Here is a 14287-nt window from a genome sequence, read left to right on the forward strand (position 1 = left end):
TGCACTGTCAAAAGCATAAGATTGCTGAACAGCTACCACCATGCTAATGCACCCCTTTACTGAATTGTTAATTCCGACACTACTATTGGAATGAGTACATTGTAAATCTAGTCACTCACAGATTTTCACTTTACAGAGAGCACTTGGTTTTACATTTACACTGTATCAGAAACTCTGGCAACATTTAAAATTATGACATGCAGCTCAGATATTTCAAAGTAGAAATACTGTTACAAAACACAGTGCTGTTCACACAAATGTTGCACATGTACACTTGTACATCTTATCAGAATTGCTTGCTAGCCCATTTTCCACACTACCTTCAAATCCAGAGCTGGGGTTTGTTACAAGCTTTTCTGTTTAATTTGCCATTATATAAGATACATAAAGAATGAGTTCCTGGGTCTGTTTGATATTGCACTTACACTCGAATTCAAAACACCTTCAAGCATTTAAAGGTATTACTAAACCAGATTCTAAAGCATTTCAATGTTTGAAATGTTCTTGTACGGCACATTGCAAAGCATATGAAAGAGAGATTAAGACAAATCAATCATTATGAGACAAACATTTTGGTGAAATTCGTTTAAAAAAACTTAAACATGATTATAGGCACATAAATAATGAGTTATACCATACCCACATCGCTTTCATTTACAACACAACATTCACATTCTCTTTAAACCATCATTTTAAGGCAGATAGTGATGGTCTTTTCAGCTATGGGTCATAAGCAAGGGAAAGCATAACGTCTGGACTGAAAAGCAAATGAGGGACTGAATTCTACTGTATTTTCATTATTTGTTAAAGCTTATATCAAGCTAGGTTAAATACTAATGCTCTTTAAACACTTAACCCACATTATTAATCACTGTCATGCATGACATTTACCCAGTGACTCAGTGGTACACTTGTAAAGACATCACTTGAGTGTCTAACTTGACATATCAAATGCAATCAAACCTTCGACATGGAGTTGTTGCATCTATACAAAAGCCAATACCACAGACTACTTGCTCAACTTAGCCTTTGTGAAATCAGAGCAGCTCATGAGCAATTAGAAGGGAGCTGTGCATGGTGAGGGTTTTAAACTAACTCAGCCGGAAAGCAGTGAAACCTAGTGTACTCTTTCTCAATGTGCAAGAATGTGCAAGATGCTCCCAGTACGTGCTTAATAAAACACTGGTAGGGCCAGTAGGTCAGCACACTGCACGATTGGTCAGATTTTGGCCCAAGACAATAATAGCATACATTTACAAAGTCACTTGGAAGAGGGCATACATTAAAAACTAATTGGGAGAAAAGATAACTCATTTCCTTATGCACAGATCTTCATCTCATTGATAACCAGAACTCTCACGTATAAGCCAAACTATTTGGTAGTTAGAGTTACACTTGGCCCATGTTCCAGCACCAAAGAAGTGCATTTCCATTGTAGCCAGAGTTCTAAGTCAGAGGATGTGCCCAAACCCCTTTGACATACATTGTTCCTAATAAGGAAGAGAGGCAGAATATAAATCTTAGAGAGACAAAGACAGAGATGAGAAAGGGAAGTGATACAGGTTTGCATCAATTAAAAGGTACTCTTGCATTTTTGGCTTTTCTCCTATAGTAACCTGTGGATCAAATTTATGTGAAGTGATCACAGAAGTTGGCAGATGTTTTACAGGGCTTCAAAGTCATACCTTCAGTTGAGAAAAGATACATCCTAAGGTTTTCGTGCTAGACGATGCACTATATATGCTTGGATGTTGGAATCTTTTGTCTGAGTATTCTTTAGTCATTCTGGTATAATTGCGGACATCCAAAATGAATTACCACCAGCGTAAGTAGTCATTTGGTGGGATGTGGTAGCTGGGTCTCAAGCACAGGTGGAGTGACTGATACGAAGATCAGCACAGGTGGAGTGACTGATACGAAGATCAGCAAAGGAAGTGATTGTAAGATTAAGAGTTTAGATCTAGTGTTAGTTTCATGAAAAAAAAAAGTTGATAAGAAGTTACACTATTAACTTATACATGTGTCATTTGACGACTTCATAGAACAGGGCGAATAATAACATCCTTATCACTTAATGACAGGTGGCCATATCCTGTGTTTGTTTACTCCAGTGCATCCCTAATATTGGGGATTTCTGACCTAGAAAATAGTATGCCTAACATACAACAGATAGCAATATTGTCAATCACAGACCAAAATTTTGTCAAATGCTCAAACATGAAGTCTCGTACCATCAACACAATGAGAGAATGTTCACGATATCATTACAAACAGTCAAGCATACATGTACATATTAGTGACTTGGAAACCTGAGATGAAGCGCATACATTTTCAGCCTTTGGTATAGACTTCTTGGTTGAGTTGGGGGGGGGGGGGGAAGGGGATACAATTGACCTTATTATATTCATGCCCAGGGCATCCATACCCCGTGATGCAATCCCGGATCCGCTTGAAATGTCTGGTTGGGAAACCGCACTGGCACTGATGACTGGTAGTACACGCGGAGCTTCTCAACCAACTCCTTTACGACCTACGCATGAGAGAGCGACAAGTGTCATCAACATATTTGCTTTACAATGCAACTCCATACCACGTTCATGATGATTTAAATGAATATCCAGTAAAATCAGACTGATGGAATGGTGGTGGTTTAATTAAGATCATGTAGCATTTTAAGAGTTCCATGTTTTTCACAAAATGGTAGTATTTTGTAGTGAATAATGTACAAAAACTATCAGGTGATTAAGTCATGGCCTATGACTCCAGCAACATTTATGCACTACACACAATAGTACATTTCCTTTTCACACAAAATCTAACATTAGGAACAGTTGTATCATTTGCATCATATTTTTGTTGTGCTGCAATAACCAATAAATTATAATTTTTTAGTGGGGAAAGGGTTGCAGTTTCTGCATTGTTGACCAAAAACCTGATTCTCATATTTTTGTGCAAAAACTAGCGGACGAATTGTGTAAATATGCTATAAACATTATTTAAAACAATGTAATCTGTATTTCATGGTTTCATAGTATCGGAATGTGTCATATTGACACAATGGCATATCACTGCAGTTCTAAGTATGCCAAAGGTACTCTCTTTTAGCAAACAGACCCGAGCAATTAAGCTCTGCACAACTGTCTGAGTTCAGTATACTTGGATGTTTGCCACGTCAAGCTTACAGTAAAGACAGAATCAAGCAGTGAAAAAAGCTGTGCATTACTCACTTATTAGTATATCTCTGTGCGCTTTGTTCATAATCTACAAATGTACAATTGGGTAGCATGCAAGGATTTACTTGCAGGTGGGCCAGCGATAAACAAATACATTATTTGCAGTACATCATACTCACATCCGGGAATTGGTTGGATAAGTCCTCTTTCTCGTACGGGTCTTTCGAGATGTTGAACAACCAGGTGACTTTGTTGGGGACCTCCACTGGGTAGATGGGAGTAATATTCCATTCTGGTGGAGGGAACCATCGATCCATCCCTATATCATTTAGTCAAAATATAAAATAAAAGACGCATGTATGAAATCATCTGATATATGTAAGCTTACTATCCCTGTCATTACATACATAGGAGCAGAAAGGGAGATCAAGAACTAAAGGCAAAATGCAACAGCATGTTCAAATTGGCTTTACCATAGCATCAAAGAAATCATATTGTACAAGTTTTGCCATAATCAGAAACTGAATAAGAAAATCAATCGAAGTTTCAACAGTAAACAAGTTTAAGTGGGACAGATATTGGTTGCAGGCACATAGGGTGAGATGACGTGATGTCATCACTTTGATGGTTTGTTCACAAAGATATCATACACGTAAAGGGATTTTTTTTTTTTTTTTTGGCCAGTAATTTAGTACCTACAACCCCTTCAATGTAAAAATTGTAATTGCTAGAGTATTGCAACACAACGATCATTTCATATGAATGGCGCAAGTTTTGCTATTGATGTTCCTACCAGGACTAAAAATTCAGCAAAAATTCATGTCAATAGCAGATCAGTCAGGCAAAAAGAGCATCACATAATCTATTTTGACATGGTTGTAAAACATACACTCTCTCCCTGAAACACAGTTACCACAAAGTCACCTGCCTTTTACATTTATGTGTGTGTGTGTGTATGTGCATTTGTTTTATTGTTTAAGAGAAATTTTCCAACAACAATTATGTGGAATCAGCAAATGCAGAAAGATTAGAAAAATATTTGAGGAAAATTTGTTGCACAAAAAACTGTTCACAGGTTATGAATGGAATTCATGGAAATACAAGCTCCACCAGCTGTGGGTTTCACTCACAGGCAGAGGTAAAAAGGAACATGGAATTAAGCAAAACTTGACACTTTGTTAAGTTAAAGCATATTGTCCAATTTTTTTCAAACTTTCACAAAGTGTTTTACTAATCTCTCTGCATCTGCTGAAGCAATGTACATGTTTGGGGAGCCTTTTGCTTTAACCATTTGTGTGCTTCAAGTATGAACTGGTGCAGAAAACACTATAGCATTTTAAATACTGTCTAAAGTCCCTGGCACAGAGCAGGTTAATTGATGGGGAAGATATTGGGAAGGAAGGAGAAAAGAACAGTGAAAGGAGACTGGCCTTTCTTGCCTGGCATTCCTGTCAAAAGTTTCCAGTCCCCAACTCTGATAGCTGCGCGCATATCTGTGGAGAACTCGTCAGCCATCTCTGGATATTTGCCGATGGGGTAGATCATGTCTGTATCGTCGTCGTAGCCGTACTGGTGGTCAGCCCTGATGTAGGGGTCAATGTTGTGGAGCAGTTCCGTCCTTGGTGATGGCCCACCTTTCCTATAGTGTGAGAAAAAAATGGGAGACTTCAGGCTCTCATCAGCATCAGACTATTTGGTCCCTCACATGCCCATGCACATAGAGCTGTAGATATACTGGTAACTTGCCAAGTTTTTAAATCAGCATTCAGTACATTCATTCAAACTTGACCTGGTTGCAAATTAGCAAGCCCACTCATGTGTAGCACTTTGCTTCAGATTAACAGGAAGGCCATGACGACACAATATGGTATAGGGGATGAGATATTTCAAATACCCTGACAATCAATTTCCACACATCTGTGCAAATTGGCAAAGAAATAACTCTGCAGCATGCATGTCTGCAAATTGTCAAACAAATCACAAAGGTTAAGAGTCTTCATTTTGCTCTGGAAATGTGCTCAATACTTCACAAAGACTGATTCTGCTTTTCCTTTAGCCCTTTGCTGTTGCTTCATGCATATCATGACAATTCTTTGTCTTTCTGCCACCTTTCCTTACATTCAACCCTCTCTCTGCTCACTCATTCCAAAGAACCAACAGGAAATTCTGTCAGTGCATGAGTATACTCACGAGCATCCTCATGTTAAAGTCACTATTGGACTGTGACACTATAATCAACAATTTTCCATTGGCCCCATAATAATGACTTACAGTTTGGTTCCTGCACACCCTTTCATTTTTCATAATTTCTTTCTTTTTGGAGCTGACATTAATGGTTGTCATCAATACCGTTATTTCACACAGATTTTTCCTCATTGGTCACTAGTCAGAAGCAAAGTTTCTTGTTTCTGGCCACTAAATGAAGAGTACAGAATCACAGTCTGATGAATGCAACTTGAGTTGGTTGACTATCAGGTCAGTGTCACACATGTTGGGCAAGATCCAATGAGGCAAGATTGTAAAATGAAAGAACTAAGCTCAGAGCTTTCTAATAGCTCAAAGCAGGCCATTTGATGTCGCTGCCATGCAGTCACAAGTCAGTGTCAGATAAGTGTCAAAGTCAGTCTGGAAAGTGTCAAGTCAATCCGATGTATGTTTTAGACTTGTGTTGTGTGACTATTTGGCATGTCCAGCTGACAGTTTGTCAATTTGTGATGATTAAACAGTCATCAGACAGGGTAACGTGAGTCTTGCTTGGTTCTGGGGCTCTTCTGCTATGGCACTGGTATTTGAGCCTAAATGGTGTGAGCCTCTGGAGCTTGTCAATCACATTTCATCATAATACAAAAATATGTGCAGTATGATATGGGGATCAGATTAGCATAAGATGGTCAGTGGAATGTGGGCTTTCAGAAACATCAGCTAAAAGCAGACGACAATCACCTGCAGCATGATGTACTGCACTTCACAAGATCAGAAAAAGGCTAAAGATTGTGTGCGTAAGTACACACTTGTGCAAATCCTTGACTACTCACATGAAAGATTATGAGGAATGTTAACTCACATGAGGGTGTCCCACATGTCATAGCTATCCAGCTTCAGGCCAGATGTGTTGCCACCAGCGATTCCCCTGATGAGTGTTGGAAACCAGTCACTGATGTGCATGAACTGCCTGCTCTCTGTGCCTCGCACAGCTGCGGGTACCTGTGGACCAGTGATGAATCCAATGCCTCGTACCCCTCCTTCCCATAAGGTGTTTTTCACGCCCCTAAGGGGCCAGTTGACTCCTTGCTTACCATATGATCCACCATTATCTGTAATGAAGATTGGAAACAATGAAACAATAGGTAATAGCAGTGCCGTATATTAAGAGAGTCTGGCCAACTGCTAATTTGGACGCCATGTCGTTACCGCGCGTATTACGCGTCACAGGATTAGCGTGTACGCTCAGACGTAACAAAATAACCAAGCCAAATAAGGGGCAGTTAACAATGGGCATTGCGTATGAGCGCACTTCAGTAACGACATGGCGCCTGTAGATCACGGGACCAGCTTTTGACCAATCACAGGCTTCAAAACACGTAAGCCAAAAACCGAGTTGGCTAGACTCTCTTAATATACGGCACTGGGTAATAGTAGACCATATATCCATGCTGATACCATCATAAACTAAATGCAAATAGTTGCAATATCATCTAACCATATATGTAAATGTAAATATGATTCACCATTATCTCTATATGAAAGCACAATGGTTAGACTTATAGATCCCCTAATATAAGCATTCATACAACACTAAGCATACTGTATCTGTACGAGATGAAAAGGAAAGTAAAATGTTTTTACATTTTTTGTCAATTAACTGTGGTATAAGGGCAGTGTTGATCCTGATTGGCTCGGATTTGATGTCAAGCATGAATATGATAACTGGGGACACTGAACTGCAGAGAGACCTGTATCCTTTGATGAGAATGCTTCAATCACTCACTAAAACACTGCTATTTTGCAGGGCCAGATAGTACCGTACTATCGGTGGGGCTAGCCCACTTTGGCAAAAACGAGTGTAAACAGAAAGTGGGCTAAGGATAGTCCCGTACCAACGGTGGGGCTAAGGCCCCCCCTTCGCCTCACCGTTGGTCCGGGGCTAAGCAAAATTTTACAAGTGTAAAAAGCCCTTGCAGTCCCTCAGATTTTCATAGAATAAGTAGAAAGGAGGATATAAGCCGTTGACGGACTGATTTTGCTACAACACGCATTTCCCATACACACTTGCCCAAGTATACTCGGAACATGTCATTATATGCTTGTGACATAACAGACTGTAGTAGTCTTCTCATCCAGTAGTGACTGCACAAAAACTTTAAAAATTCATAACTTTTGAACAGATTGTCCTATTTTCCTCAAACTTTCACTAATGTGTTCTACTAATAGTGCTGCATTCACTCAATTCACACATTATGAAGGTGTACTTGTCCTTTAGGTCACTCACGCATGCTGTACAGAATTAAAGTATCTGATGGTGAATGAAAACATGTTTTATTTCCCAGAGAAAGCAGCACCTGTCCAAAAATATGGTCCAGAAAAACTGCTAATATCCAAATTTTGGTTTTGTTTTGTGCCGACAAATACTGAAAACAGGAAAATATGGAAGAGATTACCCTGTTGTGTTAGGAATGGAATTTAAACTTAAAAAAAAAAATGAGTTGGTCAACCCAAATGACATATCTTGGCCCATTACAGAGATTCCTAATTTGCAACTTCTTGTGGGTTTTGAGCCTAGTGGTCACATAATGAACTGTTTCTCTCTCTCCCTCTCTCTCTCTCCATCTCACACACACACACATACTTGATAGTCAAGTTTTGTATGGAACCATTAGAGTGCATGGGGTCAAAAAGGGCCTGAGTTTTCAATCCTAGCAGTATCTTTGTCAGAGGCAAAATGACAAACAGGCCTGTCATAATTGTTATATAAGGACTGCACACAACAAGAACAGTCAGGGGAGGACTAGGGACACAGAACAAATAAAAAAAAAAAGGAATGAGTTGAAAGTCATGGGTTAGGAGCCCAACAAGTAAGAGAGGGGGATTATTACAAAGCAGGAAGGTGGACAGGCAAAAGGCAGAGGAGGGTCATGCAGTGATCATTAGGGGACTGCCTGTGAATGATAGGAATGAATAGGGAGGCAACATTGAACAAGATAAGGAACAACAGAGGGATGCCGAATTAGGAAGAGAGTGAAATGATAGCAACAGCATGAGTGGGGGGAGGGAGGGGGGAATGAAAAAAGCAGTGAACCCTAACCTAGTGTACCAAGAAGCGGTAACAAAATGAAAGTGAGAGTCAACCGACAAAAACATTGCAACTGATTGACAAATTGCCCTCCATGGACGTAAATACGCACTGAATTGATCAGTGTTTTAGTAGTGGCCGTGATAAAAAATCATGGGCATACATACTCAAGCAGGATTCACTACTTGATCATGGCCACTACAAAAAAACTGAAAACATATCAGAGTATAGAATGATGATAAGAAAAATGATAATAAAAATAACCATTGGAGTATCAATTTTAGCAATCTTTGAGAGGTGCTCTGAGTCTAGACAGCATGCCAGCCAGCAAAATGTTACAAATTTATCCAGAATTTTGACAAATGGGTGAGTTTTGGGTCCATGGTTTACAGGTCAATAACAAACAGTTGCAAGATAATGCACTCTTTAATTTCCCTCTTCACAGAAGGTCATTCAAATTTCTCCAAGGATGTCTTGCCACATCAGTTCAGTATTTATACATTCATCACTCAGCAGGTAGTTCATAATGATTATTAAAAAAAACAAGAACAAAATCAAAAACAAGAACAGCAAGCAGAGTGGGTTGTCAACTTTCTAACTCGCAAAGGTGATTTATCTCATCCTCCCATGAGCTGGCATACCAAAACTTTAGCAGGAATGAAATCTACTGTGTACACAGGGAGAGAGAGAGGGAGAGGGGGTGGGGGTGGGGGATGGTTAGATAGGGCCTAGGGAAGAGAGAGGGAGGCCATACGAGAGATTACAATGATGGTGATCCCAGCTCAAATAGGCAATTCCTCTAGCGATCTGCCTTATATCAATCACAGCCTATTACAGTTGTATAAGCCCCAGCATCTCCACTTATCACTGGTGGGGGAATTGGGTGTGGGAATTGTGTTCAAAACAAAAACTCCCCTGTTGACACCAGATGGGAGTACAAAGAGCTCTCACAAGTTAATCTTCAGTTCATTTGTGGAGGAGAAAGCATCCAGGTGAGAAGAAACAACACCCACTTGATCACCGAGGATTTTCTGTGACAGCCTTGACAGTGGGGCTGTGAAAAGTGGAATGGATAGGCATAGCAAGAGCTGTGGCCTATTCAAGACAGAAGATTTTCAGTGGGCCTATTTATTATTACTTTTTATAATAGCTAACAGTATGCTGGATCTGTCTCATCTTATTGCTGGTTAATTTGCTGTCATTTCACGATGCTTCAGGACAGAGGTAATCATGAATTCATACCTTTTTCATTTATCTATCCACTCTTCACCCTCAAGTTTTGTGCCATTTTCCACAGCTAGGCATCATTCATTTCTAGTGTGTGTGTGGACGCAGCACTAATTGCCCATTTTCTCGTTTATCTGAAGAATTGATGTGATGTTCATAGCAGTATGGTACTGTATAAGCTGTTATTTTCGTGAGGGTTTAATTTTTGCAAATTTTGTGAATCACAGTTGCATCGCGAATTTAACAACACACGAAAATGTCACCATAGTGCATTTATGATAGCACCGGAGTGTCAATTCACGAAACATCTCGTGAAAATGTCTGTGACCTCCTCATTCGCGAAAATAACAGCTTATACAGTTATTCTTTTATATCTTGTTTTTAGAACTTTAAATGTATCACAATATCTGTACTCTCATTGACTTAGGTATGTTAAAGTGGGCCATGGACAATATCCAGCCATTTTCAGGTGAGTAAAAAGATTAAACTCATCCAATTTGTTCCCACCCTCTCAAGTCATCCAGTGAAGTGCAGTGAACATGTAGGCCTATATAGTGTTAAAAAATATTTCCAGTTGCTTCATGACTGCTCTTTGAGGTGGATCTTACAGTACTTGCATCGCCTCACACCACCTTGAATTTTTACCACTCCAAGTAGAAACATGTTCATGGTTAGAGGGCATTACAATAATAGTGATACCAAATGAAGGCTTTCCTTTCTCCCAGTGAGAAAGTAAGATCAAAGTATGAGATTGAATAAGTGATTTTAGAGTGTACTGGATTTTTTTTTTCTGTAATTCAAAATGAAGAACGATGTGCAATTACCATGGTAGTTGCAGTCCTATATTTCAATGTATATTCTGGTTGGATATTTTGATTGAGTTTCAGCTTCTGATTAGATCTTCCAGTGCTAGTGGGGAAAGCACTGTCATCAACACCATCACCTGCACTTGGAAGTGCCACTTGTATTCTGTCGGTGAGGCTCTGGTGGTAAATTAACCCTGTACGATTGTAAAAGTACTAAGACTGTGACTACGATGGATTCAGAGAAGTTTGATAGGGCAGGCACGAGGGTTAAGGGGGCCAGTCGAAATGCGGTTACCCTGCTACATGTAGAATACTTGCAGTCATGTATTTCAGTGTATAATCTGGTTAGATATTTTGATTGAGTTTCAGCTTCTGTTTAGATCTTTCAGAGCCAGCAGGGAGCATGGAAAGCAATGTCATCAACGCAATCACTTTAATTTGGAAGCGCCACTTGTGTTCAGCCGATGATGAGGCTCTGGCGGTAAGTTAACCCTGTATGAGTGTAAAGTACTAAGACAGTGACTACGATGGATTCAGAGAAGTTAGCGCAGGCACAAGTGTTGAGGGGGCCAGTCGATGTGTGGTTATCATGCTATGTAGTTGCAGTCTTATATTGCAGTGTATATTCTGGTTAGATATTTTGATTGAGTTTCAGCTTCTGGTTAGATCTTCCAGTGCCAGCAGGGAAAGCACTGTCATCAACATGATTGTTTCAATTTGGAAGTGACACTTGTGTTCTGCCGATAAGGCTCTGGTGGTAACCCTGTACAAGTGTAAAACAGAGATTGCGATGGATTCAAACAGGTTAGTCACAATAGAGCACACACCCAAGAGTTGGAGGGGCCAGGGTTGCAGGAGTTTATGAAGGCGTAACAGGATAGGGCGGGAAGGGGCATGCATAGAAGAGCAGTAGAGAATGAAGGAAGAGGAGGAATGGACTATTCAAATTGAAACAGATAATAGAATGGGTGGGGCTAGAAGAGGGAGATATTTAGTAGGGAGTTTTCGATTGGGTGAACGAGAAGAGCGTGCCGCCGAGCGCAACCGTACGTCAAGGCGTCACGTCTGTATGTTGACCCGCTGCTAAAACACATTTCGATTTCGGGCGTCACGTCTCATAGCATGTGTAGGAGGCAACCTGTGCCTTATGGATGCTATGTGGAATTTGTGACTTGCTTCTGTACTTGTAATATTTATTTTGTCTTTGACTATAGATGCCGAATAAGTATCCTGGGATGGATTTTGTGTAAGACTACAAGGTAAATGCATAGCACCAGGCTAAGCACCGAGATGTGATTGCGTACAGCATTACATGTAAATGCATGTGTGGGACTACGGTTTGCAGTTGCAAAGTGCGAAACAGTGAAAGCGGGCAAATGAATTGGGTAACAGAGGCTGTAGTTTGTATGTCAGCGCTGCTGCTGTGACGTATCAAGATCATAAGCTTTCATGTAATTAGAATATCAATATTCTCTCGAAAGAAAAAGGAAAACAGGTGAACTGAGCACGGATCTCCCGAGAGTCATCTTGCTCTTTCGCATGATTTTTGTCTATCGCGAGAGGAGTGTGACGTCATAGATACACATTGTAAGGTGGGTTGAGCGCAGTGCAACCGATTTAAGTGGGCGGTGATGACCGGGGTGAATGCGTTCGAAAATTGTGCGATGAGCCAGGGGGGTCGACACTGACGCATGCGCAGTACGTAAAAACTACGTCATAACAGGGTGACGCCTGGCTCAACGTGCAAATCGAAAAGTCCCTAGTCACAGAGCTTGAGCAAATATGGTACAGGCACAAAAATTTCCAGCATGTACGTCAGTGGAAAGGATAATTTAGATGTGGATTTACCTATTGTACGTTTGAGCAGTATGCTAATATTCAGCAATAGCCACAGGATGTGTGGGCTATTCATTTACATACATTGTACTCGTGGCTAGATGACAAGGCTCAAGGCTACATAACTAGTTATTTACCAATAATATTGCATTGTCATCTTACATTGGGAATATGTATCCACCCACAGTAAAATGGGAAATAATTGCATGCATTTTATTTTTACAAATTTTTTCAAGAGCCCAGATTTACAATATTTTAATGCACACAGAAGTTCTTGACATATCTTGTGTGCATTAACATTTTATGAATTGAATGCCAGTGGAAATCTGTGAAAATTTCATGCTATGAAAACCATGGGCTCAAATTTCCAAAAATTTTATGCTGTGGACATGCATATCTTGTTCATAGTAATAGGAAAATCATTCAATATGGAGGAGGCAAGCAGTCACTAAGTATTATTACCTCCGCCAAGGGGGGAGGTTATGTTTTCTTTACCGTTGGTTTGTTCGTTAGTTCGTTCGTTTGTTTGTCCGTGTGCAAAATAACTCAAAAAGTAGTGAACGGATTGGAATGAAATTTGCAGGAAAGTTTGAAAATGACACAAGTAACAAACGATTAACTTTTGGTAGTGATCCGAGAATTTTTGGGGAATTTATGAAGGATTTTTGATGTTTTGGCAGGTAGGATCAATGAACTTTGGAGTTCAGGTTGCGCGTATTTGAGGTTTGCCTGCGTGCACTAAAGTGCGTGCTCTAGTTTCTGCTGGGGCGAGGCAAGTTTGGTGGACTTTGATTCATCTAGTCTTGAGTCATCTCGTAAATGGAGAAATTTTTGGATTTGTCCTCCAGCCAATTTCACTCATGAACTAAGCAAATAATTGCCCCATCATACATCATCCTTGTACAAAGTTTTACTTGTACAAAGTTTGGTGAAATTCACTTAATCCAGTCTTGAGTTATTGCGTAAACAGATACAATTTCATGATTAGACCATGACCTTTGACCTATAACCCTGGCCGATATTACCCAAAATCAAGTAATTGCCCCATCATACTTTATACCTGGACCAAGTTTGGTAAGAATTCACTCAATAATACAATTGGGGACGTACGGACAACCCGAAAACATACATTGTAATGCCTCTGGCACCTTTTGTGCGGGGGCATAATTAGTAAAACTGAAGCATTTTAAACTTGTTTTTAACCCTTAAATTACATAGGGAATCACTGATGGGCAGTTAATGCATAGATATGTACATTTCATGATGATATCTTGAACCACTTCAGAGATATCGATGAAGAAGTGAAATGTACATGTAGCCTTTCAACTTGACCTTTAAACTTTGAAACTTTTGACTTTCAGCCAAAAATTTTCTTAGAGAATTTCTATTTGGCAATACATGTAAACACTGAGTTTCAAGAAAAAACCTCAAGGGATTGCATAGATGAGGGAAATAGTGAATCTTACAGAGTTCATCTTGACCTTTTGATCCTTGATCATTGACCCTGTGACCCCAAAATACCAAAGAGAATCATTGTCAGGCAGTACATGCACATGTTCTAAAGATCCATGATGATACTGTGGGCCATTTCTCAAATATGGAGAAACAAGTGCAATTTTAGCACTTTTACATGAACTTTGACCTTTGACCTCACATTCCAAAACTTTCTCTACAGATTTTTTCTTGGGTAATACCTGTTTACACTAACTTTCAAGGAAATACCTTCAGGCATAGCAATAGATATGGGGAAAATGGTGAAATTTCACACATTTTAATCTTGATGTTTGACCCATTTGGTCTTGAGCATGTGTGCCCAAAAATTGATAGGCACAAACTCCTCCACACATACAGTACATATGTGACCCTGCATCACAAAACAAACTTGTAAGGAAAAGTAGAAATTATGCGGCGCATAATATAATCCCCGCCGGAAGTTTAAATCTTTGGACTGGCAT

The 14287-nt window shown here is 39.8% G+C and overlaps 1 protein-coding gene across 1 annotated transcript in view; it reads right to left on the bottom strand.

Annotated features, from left to right (window-relative positions):
* Nucleotides 1–2404: 2404 nt before the first annotated feature.
* The window catches only part of LOC139726984 (arylsulfatase B-like), a 50386-nt gene continuing 38503 nt past the window's right edge, over nucleotides 2405–14287 (bottom strand). Inside the window, exons 5-8 of the mRNA XM_071637969.1 lie at nucleotides 6238–6487; nucleotides 4604–4812; nucleotides 3353–3492; nucleotides 2405–2530 (exon numbers count right to left, since the gene is read on the bottom strand). Of these exons, the coding sequence (XP_071494070.1) occupies nucleotides 2405–2530; nucleotides 3353–3492; nucleotides 4604–4812; nucleotides 6238–6487 (725 nt within the window). The remainder of the gene's footprint in view (nucleotides 2531–3352; nucleotides 3493–4603; nucleotides 4813–6237; nucleotides 6488–14287) is intronic.

Source organism: Diadema antillarum, unplaced genomic scaffold (assembly GCF_040938485.1).
Source record: "Diadema antillarum isolate AM-2024a unplaced genomic scaffold, OU_Dant_1.0 seq00000108_RagTag, whole genome shotgun sequence".
Taxonomy (NCBI): Eukaryota; Metazoa; Echinodermata; class Echinoidea; order Diadematoida; family Diadematidae; genus Diadema; species Diadema antillarum.